Raw genomic sequence first — 23796 nt, 5'->3', positions numbered from 1 at the left:
TGCCTCTCTTTATAGTTTCTCTAATTTTCCAATATTTTTCTCCATTAAGACTTTAAATTATGCTCATAAATGAAGTGCAAAAATAGCATTGCCAGCTGTTACATGGTGCAAAAGGCACTGATTCTAAGCTTTATTGGATGTGTGGCTTATATTTATATAGAATCATAGACTTTAGGGTCAGAAGGGAACATTATGATCATCTAGTCTGACCTGCACAACGCAGGCCACAGAATCTCACCCACCCACTCCTGTAACAAACCCCTGACCTATGTCTGAGCCATTGAAGCCCTCAAATCATGGGTTAAAGACTTCAAGGTGCAGAGACTCTTCCAGCAAGTGACCCATGCCCCATGCTGCAGAGGAAGGCGAAACCCCCCCAGGGCTTCTGCCAATCTGCCCTGGAGGAAAATTCCTTCCTTACTCCAAATATGGCGATCAGCTAAACCCTGAGCATGTGAGCAAGACTCACAGCCAGACACCCAGGAAAGAATTCTCTATAGTAACTCAGATCCTGCCCCATCTAACATCCCATCACAGGTCACTAGGCATATTTACTGCTAATAGTCAAACACCAATCAATTGCCAAAATTAGGCTATCCCATCATACCATCCCCTCCATAAACTTATCAAGCTTAGTCTTGAAGCCAGATTTGTCTTTTGCGCCCACTGCTCCCCTTGGAAGGCTGTTCCAGAACTTCACTCCTCCGATGGTTAGAAACCTTCATCTAATTTCAAGTCTAAACTTCCTGATGGCCAGCTTATATCCATTTGTTCTTGTGTCCACATTGGTACTGAACTTAAATAATTCCTCTCCCTCCCTGGTGTTTATTCCTCGGATATATTTATAAAGAGCAATCATATCTCCCCTCAGCCCTATATAGAGAGCTAGTCATAGAGATTTTCATTCATTCAGCAGCATAGCGTCACACATATAATAATATATGAGAATCTAAACCAGAGGACCACAGGATTCCATAGATCCATAGATTTTAAGGCCAGAAGGGACCAATGTGATCATCTATTCTAACCTCCTGCATAACACAGGCTAGAGAATTTCATCCAGTGATTCCTACATCAAACCTAACAACTGGGGGTTGAACAAGAGTGTAAAACACAGCACTATTACCAATCACAAGATATGGCTCCTAAGTAAAATCAATGGTGGTGTTCACCCCCAGCACTGTATCAGTTTTTCTGCCCCCAATTATGAATTGGGGTCACCTGGGGGGCTTGGTTAAAACATGATTGGTCATGTGAGTTAGCATTTCCCTGGAATATCCTGTTACCTTCCTCCTCTCCTCTGCAGCCTCCAGCCTCTTCTGCAGCTCCTCCAGGGACAGGTCCTTCTTCTTAGGGGGAGAAGAGAGGACTGGACTCTCAGGAGACAAGTCCGAAGGGGACTTCAGGATCACTTCAAAGCTCTGGCCAGATGCCCTTTTGTCCAGCTGTTTCACCTCCATGTCTATGAAAGAAGAACAGAAGCACTGGATGGACTATGGGACACTCATGAAAGGGCTAATTTGATAAAGGCACCTTGAAGAAGCTGCTAAGTCAAGCCCTGAAGCTGTGGTCACCCAGTGAGACGTGGTTGTGATGATATGCTTCTAAATGGGGTGTACTGTCACTTGAGTCTCTGCTGGAGAGTTTCAGAGAGGTGAGAATTTGAAGTCAATCATTAATTTCTGGTAAAAGGGACAATGACACTGTACAGCCTAGAAGTAGGAGCATCACTGTCAAGTGTTACGATGCAGAGCAACAGTAGGCAGTAGTAGTCAGAAAGTGAAGGGGATTCAGGGATTCAGCTGAACCTGCAGGGGGAATTTTGGGAGGCAGAATGGAATTACCCATGTTGGAATTTGGCCAGGACACCAGAATTAACTTCCCTGCTCTTATGAAAGAACCATGAGGCCTTTGGTGACCACAGGAGGTCAATACCTTGGTCTTACATTTTATCTGAAAGACCCAGCAGCAGCATCTTTCTCTCTGTCCATTCAGGGGTTTTTCACAGGAACTGCATAAAGAAATGTGTTGTGTAGCTAATGCAATTAATCTTACAGCCACAGAATAAGTACAGCATAGCTGATGGCAGCCACAGAAAGGCCATACTGCTGATAACATCAAGAATCATATCCCAGTATATGTAATGGTGCTGTTTGGTAATAGTCATACACTTTCTTTGTGGGTAAATGTAGGTCACATGTTAATAAACTATTCTAAGGAAGTGGACCAAAATACCATGCTCCAGTAATACAGAAAACTTGGGTCAGGACATGAAAATGGTCTCTCCTCCCAGTCAGGGTCCCAGCCTAATGTATTGAAGTCCTCCAAGGTTTACAGAAGCTGCCTGCAGATTGGATCTACGAGAGATTCTTCGCGTATGTCATTTACCTCCATACTGGTAGATGGTATTGGGGTGCGGCTGAGTGTGGAAACAGGAGCAGATCAGTGAGAGCAAGGACAGCTCCTTCATTTTCTCCTTGTAGGCTGAAAAGAAAGAAACAGCAATGAGTGGAGAAGTCTACTAGCAATCTCATGTCTCTCTCGGGGAAGGAAGCAGAGGGATACACAGAGACCCATTTGGGGCTATTGGACTCTCTGAAGGCCTTTCCAAATAGCCAGATGCTGAGATACTGTACAAGCGTCTCCCACATCCGTGGCGGTACAGTAAGCTACACAGGGAGATGCCTTAAAGGTGTTTTACCATCTCTGCAGGTCTGAATCACCCAGGAGGAAGCTTGCCCCCAATTGCAAGAAAAGCAGGTTGGGAGCTGGTGAATTTCAGCATTTATAAATAACTACACAGTGAAGGCTGTCCAGATACCTCCCCTAAACAGTTCCAGACTCACTGATTAAGAATGACATTTTAAAAGCACCACTGAAACATCGCCGATCAGTGCCTATAAATGGTACTTGACCCTTGGTGGGGCAAACCCTGCAGCCTGTAGAGAGGGTCCCCTCCATTTTATGATCCTGCATTTTTTATGTCAATCAGTAATTTACAATGAAAAGAAGCGATAAGGCCAGGTTTGTGGGGAACCAAGGGAAATTTGGGTCCATGAAGCGCTACTGAGCACTGGACCCATGATGCATGTAAATGGCTTTTAATTATAGCTTGCAGGGTGAATGAAAGTGAACACAAACCTGGCTCTCGCTGTGTCCTGAAGCCACAGCCCAGGAACAGAGCTCTGGACTCAGGGCGACAGAGACTGAGTGATGCTAAGGGTTGCCTGGGTGGTAATTTGATGATGTAAAGGGGGTTGCCATAGGTTAACTGGGTAACATTGAGGACGAAACTCACCACACCAAGGGGTACTACTGTGCCTCTGACCTTCTAGCTGGGATAAGCAGGATTGTCAATGACCCTAAGTTTTGCAAGATAAGAGTTGTCCACTGAACCCCCATCCTGCCACTCTCCATCTTTGTGGCAGGTCCACCTGTCACATGGGTCATGACAGTCCCAGGAAAAGGGACTCGTGCTGGAGGCACTGACCCACAAAAAAAGAATGCTGATTCAGCACACTGTGAAGCCAAGAGCCCGGGAGGGTGGCAGGCACCCAGTGGAGATCCCTGCACCTCTGACTTTCCAGTGCGGCAGCATCTCTACTGCAGCTGTTCCAGTCCTTTATCTCAGCAGTAGATTAGAGAGGATTTAAATGGATCCTGTCATTATCCTAGGAACCCCCACCCCTTTCAGGGAAGGTTGCTACTGGTTTGCAATGATGGTGAAACCTGCCTGTTTCTCCCTCCTCACAACTGTCTGAGAGCGAGGTTGGGATACATGATCCTTTCTGGCTCAGCCGCAGGGCTGCTGCTAGCATGGGCTTCACTCGCCGTTGCTGCGACAGAAGGTTGCAGCTGCAGCAGTCCCCAGTGGCAATGAGCACACTCAGCTGCTGCCCTAATCAGAACAAAACATGCACAGTCTGCAGAGTCTGCTTTCCCAGCACAGCCGACACCCACATTTTCTGATTTTAACCCTTTCCTTCCTGTACAGAGATGAGCTCTTGGAGTGAACCAGATGAATCAGTTCAAGATATAACAAACAGTACTTAATACTTCTACATGCCCTTTCCCCCAATTAGAATTAATTAACCCTCACCGCACCATGGCCAGATGAGGAATTACACCTCTACCTCGAAATAACGCGACCTGATATAACACGAATTCGGATAGAACGCGGTAAAGCAGTGCTCCGGGGGGGCAGGGCTGGGCACTCCAGCAGATCAAAGCAAGTTTGATATAACGCGGTTTCACCTATAACACGGTAAGATTTTTTGGCTCCCAAGGACAGCGTTATATCGAGGTAGAGGTGTATTATCTCCATTTTACAGCTGGGGAAACTGAAATATAGCACTTGCCTAAAGGTTTGACAGCAAGTCAGTGGCACACTTAAGGGTAGAACCTGGGAATCTTGACCCATAGCCCCTCCCCTGCCCACTAGACTCTGCTGCTAATACAATGGTCAAATCATCAGGGGCGTGGTGGGAAGAACATGCAGACTGATGGAGGCCCCACTCAGATGCAGACAAAGAACACACTAGTTGTTGGGAGCCAAAACGTCAGAGCCTTCTGGGGTTGGATTTTATTAACAAAAAGGAGAATTATACAAACCCCAGCCCAAAGCTTCTCCCCAGGAGTGGCTGTTCCTAGGGTCCTGCCATCAGGACCAGCGTGCTCCAGCCTCTGGTCTCCCGGGCAGAGGGCTACTCCCACCTTGCTTGTATGCAGGATACAAAGGAGCCACAATGACCTCAGTGAGTCAGCAGTGATGAATCCGCCGCTCTCTGTAGGGCTAACAGGGGAATGCCACTGCTGAAGTACACTTCAGGCCTCTACAAAGTAGGAAGTTCCCTTCACTCTGCTGAGTCAGCTATGTAACCTTGTAGGGTAGGAAGAGGCTCATTAGAGATTTGCCTGGGAGAGGTTTTAGAGGAGCTCCAGCGCTAAGGCACTCATTTTCCAACCCTGTCACACTGTTTACCAGGTCCCCTCGTGGACACCTCACTTCCCAGCCTCCCACCTTGATCCCTCATCTTCCCCCTGGCAACAAGTGTGTGGAAAGGTGACAGGTACAGGACAGTACTAAGGACATAAGAGGAACATACTCGCACCTCAGTGCCATGTGGTTCTTTTGTACTTGTGGTGTTTACCTCCTTTCCCTGGCTGCAGCTCTGCCTTTGCTACCCCACAGCTCCCACTGCTCAGATTTCTCCCGGTCTCTTTACAAGCCCTTCCAGTTCTAATACCAAACACAAGGCTGATCATGCTTAAATTTACCCCAGAAAAGACCAGCTTGCTGCAGCAATGCAAGGTGCAGAGAGGGGCAGGTGGTGATTGTTTAAATTTAGCTAATCAAAAAAGGCTTTTGGAAATCCTATGAGACCCCTATGCTGGGCTAGAGCCAGCAGCAAGCATCACTGCTTGGCGACTGATGGATGCTTCACCATTACGACAGAGGCAGCTTTGAGAACCACCCAAGAGTGCTTCAAGGGGCACTAGTACGCTCAGAACCACTGAGCTGAGGAGCTGTTCTATTTCCTACAAGCTGTGCAACTGTAACAGCACATGGCTAGCAGGTGACACCAGGAGAAAGACAGTATGTGCCTGAAAGAAAAAATATATATAGCGGGTAAGTTCTTACTTCCATTTGCCCTTTCCTGCAAAGGAAGCTTGTTCTTTCAGGTACACCTTGTCCTTTCGGTCGATCTGGGCCCTCTGTACCTGGGGAGAGCAGAGGATTTGGACCTTTCTCCATGGACATTTTGGATTTTCTGTCCCCCGAAGATGCAGGCATAGTGTCTTGTTGCTCTAATGTGCAGGCTTAGCAGCGCTTCCTGAAACTAGGGCTGGGAAGAAATTTTCCCCTGAGCATTTTAGCAGGGATCTTTTCCTCCTTTTTCTGGCAAATTAAGCAAGGATCTTCCAGGAGGATCAAGTGTGTCAGTCTCTTACGATTGCAGGGAGCCCAGGCACTGTTAAATCTTTGGCCTTTCCCATTTCTTCCTTTCGGAGAAAGTCTACCTCACCCTTTCTGGCAGACTGAGCAAGGATTTTACATGAGGATTAGGAAAGGTGGGTCAGTTTCTTGTGATTTCAAGGGTCTGGCTAGACACTGAGACCCGTGGACTTTTGCTGGCAGATGCGACGGTGTAGTTTGGACATATATGTTTGAATATTTTATTGAAAGTGGGTTTCAAACCATTCCAGGGCATACTGTTTCAGCAGCCATTCAGTGTCACAGCATTGCCATGTTGTACCTTAGTGCTGCCAATGAACCCAGAAGGAGCACCCACTCGGCTATGGTAAAAGAACTTATCATTGTAACAGAAACAAACCAGACCATGAGGCCTTTACTTCGACATCTACCTCAGGAGCTGTGTGTGACAGAGAGGAATTAATAGAGAGCCCTGGTGCATGGCGCCTGATTCCACTGGCTGGTAACTCTCATTTTCTTGTGTTTGGTTAGCTAAGCTTTACTCTATCTCCACAGAGCCAGTTTCCTGGTCTCCCTTCAGACTCTTGCAAGATACAGCTTCTTCCTTTCAGCAGTTCTGACCCCGTGTTAACCAGCTGCACCCATTCCATTTGGAGCTTTCCTTCCCTACTCCCTTCTGCAAATTGGCCCTTTCTGTCAATTACAATGAAAAGGAGCAAGAGGACAAAAGGACATTGGTTAGTTGAGCTGCTGCCAGCAGCCTAATGAGCTGGGAACGCCGTGTGTGAACATCTCCTGGCACTTGAGACTCTGCAGCTCCATCCCGGCGCCAGCTACCAGATGCAATTAACAGAATCCAGACGCACAGGTCGGGGGAGGGGAGCAGGAGGCTCTTAGCTTTGGAGGGCTCAGCAAGTGTGTATGTGTGTGTGGGGGGAGCCACAGGGGAAAAAATCGGAGGAGCTATGACCTGTGGTTTGTCTCTTGCTACTAAACAAAGCACAAATCAAGCTCTTCTGCTGGAATAATATCTTGCAGCAAAGCAGTGTGGAGAAAACAATGGGATTATAAAGGGGAAGTGGTGGAAATCCCTCTGTTCTTAGAGGCATTTTCTCCTTGCTATATGGGTACCAAATCAATATGCTCTAAGGCTGTACCTATACAATGTGCTAGGGGGCGTGATTCCCAGCTCACATATGCATACTTGTACTAGCCTGATGAGGCCTGGTGCCTGTATAAGTCATGGTGTAGCTGTGGTAGCATGGGCAGTGGCAGGTTAGCTTTGCCGAGCAGAAACCTGCCTTGGCTAAGCCATGCCGCTGCTACCCATGCCACCGCGGCTACACTGCTATGTATACTTGCAGTAGGTCTCATCGAGCTGCCCTGAGTATGTGTATGCAGGATGGGAATCACACCCCAGCGTAGACCTAGCCTTGTTATTACTCAAATCTGCCTGTTGGAGGAGGCAAAAGAGCTTAGTGGGATAGGCGTGATTGGACAGTGGAGCTGTCCATTCAGCACCACCCACAGCTATGGCTGGCCACCCTCTGAACGAGACAAGAACGGTAATGCATGCACTAGCACAACTGGTTTCCCTACACCGACAGCTTTGAACTGCCCCTGAAAAGAGGGAAAACTGGATCAGTTCAGCCCAGTACGGCAGAAGCTGGGACTGTCTCTGGAACCAATAGGTGGGTCAGAAATAATCACTTGTGAACTAGAGGGGATGTTCAAAGTCCACTCTGTGGCTTCCAGGTTGTCAGAACGATACTCTACTCCTCTTTACAACCTTCTACCCAAGTCTCTCAAAGCCCTTTACAAACAGTAACTGAGCCTCACTTTGGAGTTGCGCAGGACTATCCCCATTCTCCAGAAGTTTGAAACGGAGACATGGCAACACTAAGTGACTTGCCCAAGGTCACACAAAGGTAGGGCTAGAACAACAGAAGAGTCCTCACTCTCAGTCCTCTTCTCTAACCACTAGGTCACACTCCCATCCCAGAGCCACAAATAGAATGAAGGAGTCCTGCTTTCCAGCCCCCATGTTCTAACCGGCAGAGCGCACACAGCACTTCATCTCTTGATGAGGAGATGAATGTATGGGGATCCAAACAAACCTTTAACTCTTATTGCCTTGTGTTTGGTTATCTGAGCTTTACTCTGTCTCCACAAAGCCAATTTCCTGGTCTCCCTTTAGACTCTTGCAGGATACAGCCTTTCCCTTTCAGCAGCTGGACCAATTCCATTTGGAGTTTCCTTCCCTGCTCTCCCTTCCGCAAATTGGCCAACCCTGGCCTCCCAACTATTGGTCCCAGAGCTGGAACAATTGCTTCCAGAGAGTTCTGAAAGCCCTGAGATGAAAAGACCTCAGGTGGGTAAGGGTACCACATGCCGACTGCTCATTAACAGAGCAGAGAGAAAGGGGAGCTTAAGGCAACATAAGGAAGCCACATCTAAATGAGACTGTCTAATGATTCCAATGATCTTTGGAATCTAGAATGGCCTCAGTGTAAAGTCCTGGACTGCTCGGAGTGGGGCAGCCCATAGCCCCCTCCTTGCCACGTGGCACATTCCTTAGACTCTGTTCTGTCTCTACAAAGTGCAGGAGGCCCAGAGCAGTGACTCACACTAGCCATCCTTCCCCAGCTTTTCGATGGGGTTAGAAACACCCAAAGTTTAAAATTGGGTTCTTGTTTAAATTCCATTTTAAGGAGCCCAGATTCTCAGTCAAGTGAATGAACACGTGGCTGTTTTGCCTGCCTGATACCTGAAATAGCAGCAAGCCTGGACAGTTACAGACACACTGTGGCTTGGATTTTAAAATAAGACTCATGCAATGGCCTGCTGGTTACCAGTGACAGCACGCTAGCATGGCAGAATACTAGCAAGAGGGGAGGAGCAGCACAGGCCTGGCTCCCCAGAAGGGGGAAATTTCACAAAGCCTTGTGTCATTTTCTGACAGATTCCCTCTCCACTGCACTCCAGCAGCTCCCAGACAGACCTAGGAAGCAGCCAATGGAGAGTAGTACAGTTAGGTTAGCAGAGGCACCACGAACAGATGGTCCCTGGTGCCATCCCCGTTGTGCTGTTCTGGAAGTGCAAAGGAGACTGAGAAGCTAGCTGCACCAATAGGGCAGCTGGGGATTCCTCTAATATAAGTTAGGGTTTTATGCCACTTACTGTTCCTCCTCCCACTCATGTTCTGGGGTGGGCTGAGAGGAACAGGAGATGGTGTGTCCAAAGCTGGAGCTGCTTTAAGTTAAACCAGGGCTGATTCAGTCCCCGGTCAGCCTCAGGTCTGGAGAATGAAAGGGTGGCTTCTCCCCATTCCCCACAGGTCCTGCAGCAAGCACAACTCATCTAACCCTGGAGATCTGACCCCAAGATTTCTGAAGAGCATCTGTGTACAGCGTGTGCATGAACATTCACACATGTGCTAATTGTGCAGACATTAGGTATGCATATAGAACAGCACCATCCAGGCAATCTAGGTCATGCCCAATGCAGAGGAGCCCCTGGCAAACCCAGAATTAGAGTGATTTCTGAAACATGGAGAGGAGTGAATGAGGCTGCATCAGGGCTGGCAGGGTCGAGGGGTCTGCTCCAAGCCCTCTTACCCATAGTAACATTCTTTGTCAGCAAACACACATGTACTCTTTTTCAGCATCCAAAATGGGGTTACCATCCACCTTTCCACCAAGAGCAGTTTAAACTGGTGTTACAGGGCTGTCTTTCTATAGAGCAAGGGCATGGAAATATCTCCTGTACAGAGTCCAGACATATTCACACCTACCTCCTTCTTGGTACAAACCAGACACTTACTGGAGCTCAGAACTGGGATGGAAGCTCTATTTGTGCATTTTACTGAACAGTTCTCGGCTCCAGGGGCCAAGCAAACAGCAAAGCAGCTGGTGGTAGCAAAATGGGCAAAAATGTAGGGCCGGGAGCCGGGGGTGGGGCTGCTGGCGGACCTGCCGCTGTCATGGCTCGGCGAGGGTCGACGGCCGGGAGGGGACGTGGACCTGCACTGCCATGACTGGCTGGAGGGAGCGGCCGCGGCGGCGGCTCTCGGCTGGACCTCCCGCAGGGCAGGCAGCGCAGCTCAACCGGACCGCGGGACCACACGCCGCCCCGTCATGCCTGTGCCTGCAGGTCAGCGTCCGGCCCCGGCGCCGACCTGCCGCAGCAGCCTCAACCGAGCGGACGAAAAGAAGACCGCGCCGCAGGACCGGGGAAGGGCGGCGCGGCGCACCGCGCTGCTTGGGGCAGCGTGATTTCTAGAGCCGCCCCTGCTGATTTCATTCACTCCTCTTTCTGTTCCCTTTTCCCTCTTGTAGGCCTGGTCTACACACAGGTTTTGTATGGATTTAACTATTCTGGTTAGGGCTGTGAGAGTCTACCAAAATAGTTAATCAGTTCAGCACCTACTGGGGATGCAGCTTTGGTGCCTATAGTAGGACAGCTTATTCCTATTCCCTTACGGAACCTTTATATTGATATAATTGCATCCATGCTATGGGGAATTGCACTTTTATTCCTCAAAGAATAAAGAATAGCATGTCCATAAAGGCAAGCCAAGGCCTCCCAAAGCAGGAATATTTCTATTTCACATCTGTTCAGAAAGAACCTGTTTACAATTCCCAGGGGGCCAAAAGACCAGCAATTCTAAATGCTAGCATAATGGAGTTACTAAACCTCACATTTTGATATAGCTGCATGCAAATTGGGACGGCAATTGTGCACCTACTTATTTGCATGTACAAATCCCCCTTTTGTGCACATAAATGTGAGGTTTTGTGGGTATAATGGGCACACACTTTTTTGGACACACCTATTGCACCCACATTTGACAGTTTGCTATTCAGGGTAACAAGCTGCACGCAGGATTGTGTTAGAAGCAGATGGAGCTCTCTACTTAGTCACCTATTTGTATTTTCCAGCTTCCACTAGGTTTTGAAGGAATGACAAGGTCAGCTGAGTTAGCATTGATATTATATATGTGTACAAATTAAGGCAAGATAGCTTCCAGCCTTTCACTTTAAATGCTTTTATAGATTTAAGGATCAGAAAGCCAATAACCGACTCAGAGAGGAGAAAGTGCACACACACAAATTGCAGTTCCTTTATTGTGCTGCATTATCTATATCATTAAAGTGGTAAACATTTTGTGAGCAGACAAGCTCTTACTCTTCTCCATGTCCTTCTTCTCTCCTATGTTTCATTCTTATGTCACCTTCTAAACTCTCCTGCTCACATGCAGTGGGACTGAAGGATGTGGCAGGACAGTGGAACAGCTGTTCCTGATATCAAGTTACTGCTCTCTGGCTTCTACTTCTATATGTCTGTTGCACAGACATCCTCTTTCTAACAAACCCCTCTCTTTCATTCTCACATGTCATAGACTCCTAGGAGTCAGAGAGAGACAGACCAGCTGATCACCTAGCCCACTCTCCCCCACCCACCAGATTTGATCCCTACAACTTATTGCTAGTATTTGCCCAATCAGATATTCAAGCTGTCCAGGAAGTGGTTTCTCCCACTCCCTTTGGGAGACTCTTCTGTAGCTTTGCCAAGATCAGCATGCAGACAGTTAAAGAACTTTCCTGGCAAACTGTGTGTTCCTGCTAGACCATGTTCCTTTTGTGTTCTGCAATCCTTTGTGTCTTTCTACAGTTTTAGTGGAATTTACTTGGCAGCATACCCAGATGAGAGGGGGAATAAGCAGCAGGCTGGGGGGAAGCAGCAGAAGAATATGCCATGTGTCTGCACAAGAAGGATGCAACATTATCTCTCTGATAATTGCAAGGCCTGCTTTAGATTTCAAGCCTCCCACCTTTTGTATTTGAACAGGCCCTGGGATTAGCGCCCACACACTTCCAGGTTGGATTTACAGTCTCTGAGCACAGTGCAGGGGTCAGCAAAGGGAAAAACACACAGCAATTAAGCTGCCCAGCACAGGGATGGCCCAGCAGGGTCTATTTAATTAGCAACATGCACAATGATCCATTATGGAATGCATCAGAGAGGCGACTGGCAGGGTTTGTCTAGTGAAGGGGACAGAGATGCCTCCTAGTGACTATCATGGAATGGCTAGTGGGTAGCTTGGGATTCTCTATGCATCTTACATTATAAAGCCATAAAACACTGGGTATTAGAACTGTGTATTACCAGGACATAATTGGTTAAACAACCACAAACAAAGAGTAACTATTAATGGAAAGATGTCAGATTGGAGGGAGGTCTCAAGTGGGGTTCCACAGGGATCTGTTCTGCATCTGGTGTTTAACATCTTTATTGATGACCTGGATATAGGAATACAGAGCGCACTGATCAAACTTGCAGATGACACAAAGCTAGCGGGGATTGCCAACATTTTGGAGGCTAGAGCTAAAATTCAGAGGGATCTTGATAAACTGGAGAACTGGGCTATAGACAGTAAAATGAAATTCAACAAAGACAAATGTAAGGTGTTACACTTATGGAAGAAAAATCAAATGCACAAATACAAAATGGGGGATAACTGGCTTGGCATCAGCACTGCTGAGAAGGATCTGGGAGTTGTGGTGGGTCACAACCTCAACGTGAATCAGCAATGTGATGCTGTTGTAAAATAAGAAATGCAATTTTAGTTTGCATTACAGAGGCATAGCATGCAAGTCATGGGAGGCGACAATACCGCTCTACTTGGCACTGGTTAGGTCTCACCTGGAGTACTGTGTCCAGTTTTGGTCACCAATGTATGGAAAGGATGTAGAGAAACTGGAAAGGATCCAGAGGCTAGCGACAAAGATGACTGAAGGGATGGAATCCAGTCCATATGAGCAAAGGCTGAAGGAACTCGGTATGTTTAGTTTGGAAAAGAGGAGATTATGGGGAGACATGATCATGGTCTTCAAATACTTGAAAGGATGCCATAAAAAGATGGAGAAAAGTTGTCCTGCCCTCTGGCAAGAGAGAACAAGAGGCAATGGGTTCAAACTACAGCACAGCAGATTTAGATTAAATCTCAGGAAAAGCTTTCTAACTGTACGAGCAGTAGGCCAATGGAACAGAGGCCTGGGGAGGCTGTGGAAGCTCCTTCACTGGATGTTTTCAAAAGGAGCCATCTGTCTTGGATGGTTTAGACTCAAATTCTGCATCTTGTGGTCCCTTCTAACCCTGTGATTCTATGGCCAGTCACCCCTTGGCCACCAAACTTGTTTGTTATCCTCCTTTCCCTATCTTCCTTCTCTCAGCCTTGTTTTGTTCTTTTTAAAAGGAATGTAAGCACTTCAGGGAAGGGATCAGGCCTTCTATTATGTTTGGAGAGGGCCTAGCACATTTTGGACAGTACAAAAAATAAGCAAGTTAATAAATAATAATTGCTGGGACTTGATCTCCCACTTCACCTGTACTAGATTTAGCCTGGTGTCAAATTTCTCTCCCTCTCACTCACTCACACATAAACTCAATTCAGATGAATAGCTCAGTCTTCACAAACTGTTACTGCAGCCAAGGGAATGAACAATGCAGCCAGAATTCTGTAGCTCTCAATCCTAAATAAGGAAGGGGAATCCAGCAGTCTGCGACTCACTTCAGTGGTCTCCACTGTGTGATCAAATTTCTGGAGTGAACCCCTTCATACAGGTAGTTCCATTATTCAGTGTCAGGCTTTTTTGGAATATGTATACAGCTGTGGTTTTCAGCCTTTTTTCATTTGCAGACCCCTACAATATTTCAAATTTGGAAATTTTAGACATATTCTGTGGACCCCAGGGGTCCGCGGACCACAGGCTGAAAACCACTGGTATACATGATATCATGATACATCTCCATTAATCAGCTGGGGAAGAATTTACAATTCACCAAACAAAAGGAAGGAAACTGCCCTCTCAGCCACCACTTAGAAGGCAAAGCCAAGGCCTCTTGGAGCAGGAATATTTCTAATTCACAGCTGCTTCAGAAAGAACCTGCTTACAGTATCCAGGAGACTAAAAGGCCAACACTTCCAAATGCTAGTGTAATGAGGTTTATACACATTTTGATATAGCTGTATGCAAATTGGCCTGGCAATTTTGCACCTACTTATTTGTATGTACTAATTCCCCTTTTGTGCACATAAATGTGGGGGGTTGTGGGTATAAAGGGCACATACATATTTTGTGGATACAGCCATTGCACCCACATTTTACAGTTTGCTGGTCAGGGCACTGTACCACAGGCTTGTTATTTAAAATAGGATTGTGTGATTATAAGAGCACATTTTTACACATTTTTAAAATAGCTGGGTAGAAGCAGGTGGAGCTCTCCAATTAGTCACCCATTTGCATTTTCCTGCTTCCATTAGATTTTGAAGGAACAACAAAGTCAGCTGAGTTAGCATTGATATTATGTATGTGTATAAATTAAGGCAGGAAGGCTTCCCACCATTCACTTTAAATCGTTTTTATAGATTTAAGGATCAGAAAACCAATAACCAACACAGAGAACAGAAAATGCACATGCAAATAGCAGCTCTTTTGGGACCTCATGCAAGAGCCTCACTTTGAGTTTTGGTGAGATTGGAAATGTCATGGAGGTGGCACCCAAGGGTCTTACTCTGACTAACATGGAAGACGTTATTACAAACAGTAGTTTGTAGATGCCCTTCCAAGGCAGAAATAGCCAACATTTTACTTTTCCTTTAGACAGACAGCTGCAATACAAGAATATGCAAGAAGTTCATTAAGCCTGGCTATAGATTTCATCACTAAGCAGCAGAATGTTTTTGCTTCACACATATCACTGGGGTGATCCATTGCGAATGGATGAGTTTTGCAAATTAGTAAGTGAACAAACACAATGTAAAAGCCACAGAAAACACATCACAAAATGAAGAGCCTGCTCTCACAAAGTGCAGGGCATCCTTATGTCCCCTTGCCTTCAGAGAACAACGCCTTCACAGCCTTTTGATGCCACAACCTTACCACAAAAAGTGTGCAGTTGGTCTCTGAGCTCCTGTGGATATAGGCAATTCAGTTATGCTCTGATTCTGCTCCATTCATATCTCATTACATGACTGGCACAACCCTTTGATAAACCCCTTGTGCAAACCTGCATGTGCACCGTGCATGTTGCATGAACAAAATGACTCTCTCCCTTTTGTATTTTGAGTGAAGTAAACAAGCAGGGAAGAGGAGTTAACTAGATTCTCATTCAAACAGAGTGCTAAGACGGTCAGAAGAGCCACCACCTTGCTTTCTCTCAACTGACTCACCCCGGAGCTCCCCCTAGTGTACTCTAGTATGATTGCTGTGTATTCACTCCTGCTCTTTGCCATTAAAATTATCTACAACACTCACACATTTTAAAATATTTCTCTAACAAAGTCAATCCCTGGGGATCCTACTCTAGTCAGTCCCTGCCCCACTTTTAAATAGAAAACAAACAGAGACTAAAATAGATTATCTGGGGAGATCCACAACAAATATATAACTGGGATTAATCCAAACAGCTATTGTTCTATCCCAAAGCCTTTGGTATGTAAAGGAAATATTAGAGGTAGCATGTTACAATGTACAAATATGCTGGACTAGGATGCAGAAGACCATGGTTCTATTCCTAACTCTGTCACTAACCTTCCGTGTGAGCTTGGGTGAATCACTTTGCCTCCATGTACTTCTATTTCCCTTCAATTTTACTATTCAATTAAATATATAGGTTCTTCTACTGCTCTCATCACCATAGTATCTGAGAATTATAAGTGCATTAAGCAATATGACTAATGTCTATCATGTGTTTGTTTTCTCATCCTCTCCCTAAGGGCAGAAGTGTGTGCAGGGGAGAGGAGTGTTTTGTTTTGGAATTTATATATACACACATATACATGTTGCTATATGTTTATGTTAGATAAGGCAGGTCAAATAAATGCACCTTGCACTTAGAGCAGATGGGGTGAGGTTTGTGATAGTCCTTACTTCCTGAGGGAGTTCATTCCACAGTCTTGGGCCAGCCACCAAGAAAGCTCTGTCTCCTGAACATATGGGCTTTACCCTTTTGTACAAAGTTCATAGTGCTAGAGGAGTGTGGTTGTCACTCATGGTCTTCATCCTTTAGGCTCTTAGATATTCAGTGTCCTGGGTCCAGGGTGTCTTGAAGATAAGGACCAAGACATAGAACTTGGGAAGCCAGTGTAGGATGTGAAGGACAGATGTGATGTGCTCAAGGTAGCCAGTGTTGCCAAGGAGAAATGCTGCAGCATTCTATACCAGCTGGAGTTTCCCAAGCTCTGACGACTTCATGCCTAGATATACAGCATTGCTGTAGTCCAGCCAAGAGGTGACAAAGGCACAAATACCTGAGATTAGCATATCATCTGCCCGGATGGGACAGACTCTCTTAGCCCACTAGAAATGTCAGAAAGCATTACTTACAGATGCTGCTATGTTAGAGCTTAGTGTCAGCGAGCAATCCAGGAGCACTCCTAAGCTACAGAAAGCGAGGTTATTACATGGGGGGGGGGGTCGCGAGCTGTCAGCCTCCACCCCAAACCCCGCTTGCCTCCAGCATTTATAATGGTGTTAAATATATAAAAAGGTGTTTTTAGTGTATAAGGGGGGTCACACTCAGAGGCTTGCTATGTGAAAGGGATCACCAGTCCAAAAGTCTGAGAACCCCTGATCTAGTGGCTGCATGTAGACACCCTTTGTGTGTCTAATCTATTCAGATTGTAAACTCTTTGGGGCAGGGTCTCTCTCAATATAAATTTGTCCAGCACCCAGCACAGGGCCTAAGCTCAGCTGGGGCTTCTAAGTGCTACGTAATGTAACTAATACTATTTATCCTCTCACCTTCATTTTTCTTACTTCTTCCCCTCTATCTGCAAAGAGAGGATAGTATTTACCTACCACTGCCCCCAGGACTAATGAATGCAGCCAAGTACTTTGGAAATGCTAAATATTTTATCAACTTTTCTTATCTTCTCTCCTTCTTTCCCCTCTCATTTCCAGTCCTCATTTTTCATTTCCTTGGACCAGCCTACTGTGCAGTGGTTCAGGATAGATCTGTTCCTTTCTGGTAAATCTGAAAATGGAATTGTCCCATTTCCATTGACATTCAGTTATTTAGCTGCTAGGAAGGCCCTTCCTTTTTCTCAGAGCTCCGCAGTGCTCTCCACTAAATCCTCAGCTGGTAATTGCAGATTTCTTCAAAGCTCTGGCCAGATGCCCTTTTGTCCAGCTGTTTCACCTTTCATGGGGACTGGATTTTCTTGTAGGTGTTGCACCTGGACAATGGGTGCCCCATCTTTCATATATTAGTCAGTGTAGTTCTCTGGCTATTGGGGTGTCTGGTAAAATTAGACTGTAACCCTTAAGGACAGGGACTGTCTTTTTGTTATCCAGCAAAATGGGACTGGGGTCTCTGGGCACTACGTCAATACAAGTTAAATAAATAATACAGGAATCTGTGTCATCTCCTTGGGGGTTACAACAGTAATAAGTAAATGTTATAGGCCTACGTAATAAATCTAAGTCATGTGATGAAATAGAGATTGAATATTTATGGTATAAATGATAACAAGGTCAAAGCAAGGTTACTACAAGAAATTGACTTGACTTTGCAAAGAAAAGTGGATATTCACTAGCAGGGCTAGTGAAAATGGTGTTTTCCAAAGAGAGTGTTGACAAACAGTGAAAGAACATAAGTGCTTCCAGTTAAAAATGCAGACCAATGCATAAACACAGAATAAACAAGGGTAAACAACCTGCAGAGACCAGGAACCAGCTGCCCAAAGTTGTGTAAACTGACATAGCTCCATTTTAGACAATGGAACTGCACTGGTTTACACCACCTGAGGATCTGACCTCAGATTTATTTGACAGAAAGGTGCAAAGAGTGCAGTGTCATGAATGCAATAAAAGCAACCATTCTGCAGAAATGTGCTGCTTTCAGCACAGACTATAAGGAAATCCAGAATGCAAAACTACATTCATGTATATGAAGACAAGGACAAAGCTTTGATGGAGATGATGATGATGATGCAGAAACAGAGTTCGTTGTTGGGTCTCTCAGGACATTTATAAAGCAAGGTTCTATAACAAATTGACAGTGATCTTGGAAATAAAGTTGATTTTAAAATCAATACTGGGACGTGATGTCATAATATCACAAATTATTAGATCAGAAATGTTAACTTTAACGCACAATGCCAATCTGGGCATTGAGAAGCGTAAGAACAGAGTCTGAGATATCCTTTTCTGTAGAGGTTTGAATACTGTCATATAAGATAATGGTCAGATCTTCAGCTGCCAATCTAGCTCCTTTGCATTGCTTCTGTGGCACTTATGCCAGAAAACAGCCTTAATAGGGAAGCTGGGGATTCCCCATGTATAGGGAAATTCACAAATCACAAGTCAGCACAGCCTCAAGGCTTCCCCAGCCACACCCAGAATTTAAACACTGGGTGGTTTAAAACTACCTTCACTTCCTTCTCCTCCCCTCCTCAGGTGCACCAAGCATATGTCTGGCACACCTGCAGCTCTGGCCCAACACATTGTGAAATCCACAGGAAACAGAATGCAAAAGAACTAGTGAAACTACTTGAGATTCCTGATAAGCTCATAGGCCAAGGCTGACACAGATCTATTTGAATTAAACAGGAAAAATTATCTGTATTAATGGACTACTACTACACCTTGTTCTAAAGTGAGCTGTTGCACAACACAACAAGAAGCAATACAACAACACCTGGTAAATTGCAGTTTGCTCACCTTGAGATTTCAGATGAGGTAATAACACATAATGATCCACAGCTAATGAGTATCTTATTTAGGCCATTCTCTTTCATATATGAATTCAGGTACTCCACACTAAACTCTTATTATGCATAGCCAAGAGGCTAGCAAAAAAAAAAACCACAGTGAAAATAGCAAATAAAAGCCCTAGTGAATGCAAGGGATCCATAGTTAGTATTGTTGGAATACTGCAATACAACTTGCAATGCTTTATTAGGATCATGAGCCCAAGAGGGCCTATAATGCGTAAGTCTTAATCAGTCCTGAGAAGGAACTGTTTGGAGAACAAGAAATGGTCATGTAATAAAAAAAATAATTGAGGTTCCAGGGCAGTAGTCATGACAGATGTCCAATAAGAGGCAGAATGATCCTCTCACCCCTCTGCTGGGGTTTGGGGTTGCTTCTCCTGAAGTTTTCATGTGTGTGTTATTACTTGGCTGCATGAGTAGTGTGTTATTTTTAGCTAGCATGATGTTTTGTTTTATTTGTATTTGACTTTCAAAAAGAAAAAGGGAGATGTAACAGTGTCGGAAGGTACTGAGCCCTGCCATGTGACAAAGGTATTCATTAGCCTTTTGTAACCCTTCTGGAGACTGGCCAAGCCATAAAGATCAGTCTCTTCCCAGAACTCCTTGTTTGAGTATTTAGAAGATCTTCAATTACAGTTTTGTTATGTGGCCAGAGTCTGACAAGCCCCATTTGGATGTTCAAGGAGGAGAGGGCATGAGAAGGCTTCCCTCAACTTCTGATCCCTGCCCAGGCAGCCAGATCAATGCAGTCACTTCTAGTAACTCCTCTCCTTGTCTCATAGTCCTGCCAACTTCTGCACCAGCTAGTAAAGCTGGCTAGGCACAGAGAAGGGATAAAAGTATGCTGCATTGTCTTAAGGGACAGTACACCAGATATGCTCCCCCTGCATGCCTGTGAGATCCAGGAGGGGTTGAGGTTCCCAAGGCAATGCAACTCTGCACCACCCCTAATGCAGGGATGTGTCTATCAGGCACAAGAAAGCCCATGCAGTGGAAGTAATTTATTCAATGCATTAGAAACACGGATTTCATATGGTAATAGCCATATACTTCTGAGACTGCATCTGCCTGTCAGGAACCTATTTAAGATCTCTGGGGAAAGTCTGAAGAGTGCCACCCAGGAGGTGAGCTAAAGACTCATGCATACTAACCATGATTCAGGAAAGAGAGATGAAAATTACCCATCCCCCAGCAGAGACATAATGCAAAACAGAACTGTCATGGGAGTTGGTGAGAGACAGAGGAGGAGGGAGAGACAGAAAGAAAAAGAATATGAGAGACAGAGCTTGTGGGGCCACAAGTAAGAACTTGGGCCCATGTGCCCACATAATGCGGGGCCCCGTGCATTTGGGCTTACGGCATTCCTCTCCATTTCTGCTTCTAGGGGTGTAGCATGGATCAGAATATTATTTACCTCCCCTCCATCAGGTTCTAGTGCCAAAAGCAGGACTCAGACAATGCCTTTCTGTGGGTTCACAGGGACCACGGTAGTGGACTGAAGACATCTCTTGAGAGAGCAAGTACTACGATGCCATTTGGATGAAAGGCAGGAGAGGTATAATAGTGAAGGACAGTCTGGACTCAGAGTAGGAGAGAGCAGTTTGGGCCATCGGGATTACCTCTTTTTGTTCAGAGTGACGGGAGAGAGAGAGCAGCAGAACTCAAGCTCCAGTGCAGCAACACCTAGGCCCTCCCAATAAAAGAATTAGCTTGTGCCTATGTCTCAGTGAGGCCATGGAAGGAGAAGGACCAGAGCGCTGAGGCTCAGGTCTGGTGGACTAAGTGGGTTGGATGCAGCAGCTGAGTCAATGAGAAACCACAAGTCTACTTAGTGAAGGGGAGGTGAAGAGGGAAAGAGGCTATTTGGGGGTAGGGTGCTTGAGAATGGAAAATCAAGGTGTCCAAGAGGGGGCAGGTGACCCAAGGTTTTGATGGATATGGGACCTATTTAGGACTAGATTCTCAGCTATAGCTGAGATGGGGAGCTACCCAGGAGCCTAGAGAGGAAGGATATTCCAGTGGGTAGGTTGTTGGCCTGAGCTATGGGAGACCTTGGTTCATGTCCCTTCTCTAGCACAGACTCCCTGTGTGACCTTCAGCAAGTCTCTTAGTCTCTCTGGACCTTGGTTCCCTATCTGTACAATGGGGATGATAGCACTGACTGACCACAGAGGGTTGTAGTCAGGATAAGAAAATTAAAGACTGTCAGGTGCTCAGATACTAGGGTAATGGAGGCCATATAAATAGTTAAGGTGGATAGGGGACTGCTCTGAAGTACACCAGCTGATAATGGACTTTAAGGAGCTGTTAACCCAGCTGGGAAATGCTACAGTGCACCAGATGAGGCATGTAAGAGCTGGCTGTTTTTTAGCCCCTTTGCACTCCCAGATCCAGCTGAAGATGTGGTCCTAAATTCAATCCTGCATTAGATGAGACTCTTTATGAAAACCTTGCCATGAACCTAAAAGAATGAGGCATGATATCATAAAGGGAGGGAGAAGCTCAAAGGGCAGAAGTCAGCAAGATATGGAGTTTCCAATGAACTTCAGTAGAATTGGGAAACAAACTGTTGAAGGCTTGCTGAGCTTCACCAAATTCCCAGAACACCTTTTCAGACTGACTGGATCTCTTGAGTTTCACCCAAGAGTTAGGCTCAACAGCCCTTTGACCCAGTTTACACCTGGATGGTCCATAGTTGTCTCTTGTGTCTGAGAAGAAAGTGGGGGGTTGGACACTTGTGAACATGCTGGCTGGGATTGTGCACAACTGGTGTTTACAGAGCATTGTGGGTTGTTCTGGATAAAGGTAATAACTAGAGATATACCAATCTCCTAGAACTGGAAGGGACCTTGAAAGATCATTGAGTCCAGCCCCCTGCCTTCACTAGCAGGACCAATTTTTGCCCCAGATCCCTAAGTGGCCTCCTCAAGGATTGAACTCACAACCCTGGGTTTAGCAGGCCAATGCTCAAACCACTGAGCTATCCCTCCTCCCCACTGGATACAGTAAGTGTAGAGCAGGTAAATCCAAAAGCTTTTATTTCCCCTTCAGCCTTCCTTCTTTGCCCATCCTTTCCATCTATCTGTCAATTTCAAACGAACTTACCTACCTCTCCCATGTCCAGGGAGGTGAGTAAGGAGGAGTGGGCATTCCACACTAGAGGCAGTAACCAGAAAATGATTTCTAAACTTCATGGAATGCAGCTTGGTTTATTAATCAGGGGGTTTCTGGGCCTACCCAGAGCAGGAAGGCAAAACTTCTGTGCGTCTTGCTCCCTGTCTCCAAAATGACCAAGCCCAAATGCTACTGCCTACACCCGTGCTACACCATTCCCATATCTACTCCTCAGAAGGAGAGTTCACAGAAACTTCCCCAAGGCCATGATGCCACTGAGTCCCCACTTTTCCTTTCCAGAAGGAGAGTCTATTCACTTCATTAAAACAATACATTCATCAAATCTGTACCAGCACTTAGATACCTCAGAGAAGGTTCCTTAGAAATATCTGAGGGATTTCAGAAGCTCTGCAATATGCCATTAATGGAGACCTGGTTTATAGACTGAGAAATAAATATTTTCAAATTATTTGGAATCCTGGTTGGATACAGTGGCTTACAAAGACTATTCCTTTAATTCTACTCAGTAGGTTTATAAAACTGAAGTCCTGCTAGCTGTAACACGAACCTCAAAGATGAGCCTTGTACACTCAGTTCATTAAAGAAATGTTTAAAGGAACTAAAAAGATACCATGGAGATGCATAGACAGGATGGATAGGGATGAATCTGATTGGGGCCTGTGTGTGCTATTACAACATTAATATTAAAAATAATAGATATATGCCAGTGGTACAGAGTGTCCACTAATAGAGTCCAGAAGAAGAGATCATGGGGACCCACCAGGGCCATATAATGCCAACATCCATCTAGTGAGGAGAAACCTCTGGGATTTTCCAGTGCCATGTGGTTTCCACTTGTGCATACCAAAATGAGAGACACCAGTCATTCAGCCTGGCTCCACCACAGCAGATGCACTCATCTATCAAAAAAGAAGAATCCACAAGGCTTCCACAATACTGCACCATTTCATAATCTCTAGGAGAGGTCACAAATATTCCTTTGCCTGTTCATATGCCCAAACAAGGCTTTCAGTGATGGATGAGTAGACACAGCTGTGTGGCCTGGACTCTTCTTTAGGGGTATACAAAAAGGTGTAGTTTAGTCCCAGTGACTCTCTAAGGATTCACCAGAGCATATGTGAGGGCTCCACCTCTGTCAGCATAGCATGGCCACTACTGCAGCTGAGTCTGCACTGAGCATGTGCTGCTGCTTCTACTGCTTTATCACTGAAGTTGACAATCGTGGCAAGAAGAAAGTGCCTAGAGAGGCGGGTGAGAAATTGAAACAAACTGGTGAAGCAGGGCATGTATGACTGGTTTCCTTTTCATCTGAGAAATTTGTTTATTTTAACAGACCCAAGGATATCTTCCCTAGAGATATAAGCCCTTGGGCATCAGTTGCAAACAATTACAGCTGCTCTCTCTCCAGCACTGATTTGTTTTTGCTTGGCATAAAGAGAGAAATAAAGCAGAAACAATAAAGGAAAAAGACCTTTCTCTTTCATTTACAAAATCGGCCTGTTTTTCCTGCCTTTGCAGCCTTCATTCTATTCCTATTGTAAGTGCAACATTGAATAGAGAGCTGACCCCTGCAAAGTCCACTGGATGAGACTCAGCCCTGCTCCTTGTCATATACCAACAGTTTCCATTTTTTCTCTTCTCCTTCGTCTATAATACTGCTGTCTCTTGATTCCTCTGCTCTGGTACTTATGCATGTCACACCCACCATCTCATTTGTGTCAGGTTCAATACAATCTTAGTTTAGATTGCTGAGCTCCCTGCAATTCAAATTAGACCAGAACCAATTCTGTAATAGAGCAAGATGGATGGGTGCGGCCTTCAGAATAAACACTAGCACACATTCAATGACACAGGCATCGGGGTGCTCTCTCTCTCACACATCCTCTCCCATGCCTGCAGATTTTCTAGGATAAGGGCAAACGTTTTTAACAATGGCTACTTTTGG

General features: G+C 45.5%; 1 protein-coding gene across 5 annotated transcripts in view; it reads right to left on the bottom strand.

Moving 5' to 3' along the window:
• Window positions 1-23796, bottom strand: part of STMN3 (stathmin 3) — a 43270-nt gene that overhangs the window by 7929 nt on the left and 11545 nt on the right. For all 5 annotated transcript variants that reach the window (XM_039497238.1, XM_039497236.1, XM_039497234.1 and 2 more), the window contains exons 3-4: window positions 2389-2484; window positions 1287-1462 (exon numbers count right to left, since the gene is read on the bottom strand). In XM_039497238.1, coding sequence (XP_039353172.1) covers window positions 1287-1462; window positions 2389-2484 — 272 coding nt within the window. The remainder of the gene's footprint in view (window positions 1-1286; window positions 1463-2388; window positions 2485-23796) is intronic.

This window comes from Mauremys reevesii, linkage group 13 (genome assembly GCF_016161935.1).
Source record: "Mauremys reevesii isolate NIE-2019 linkage group 13, ASM1616193v1, whole genome shotgun sequence".
Classification (NCBI taxonomy): Eukaryota; Metazoa; Chordata; order Testudines; family Geoemydidae; genus Mauremys; species Mauremys reevesii.
This window is presented reverse-complemented; position numbering and strand designations above follow the sequence as displayed.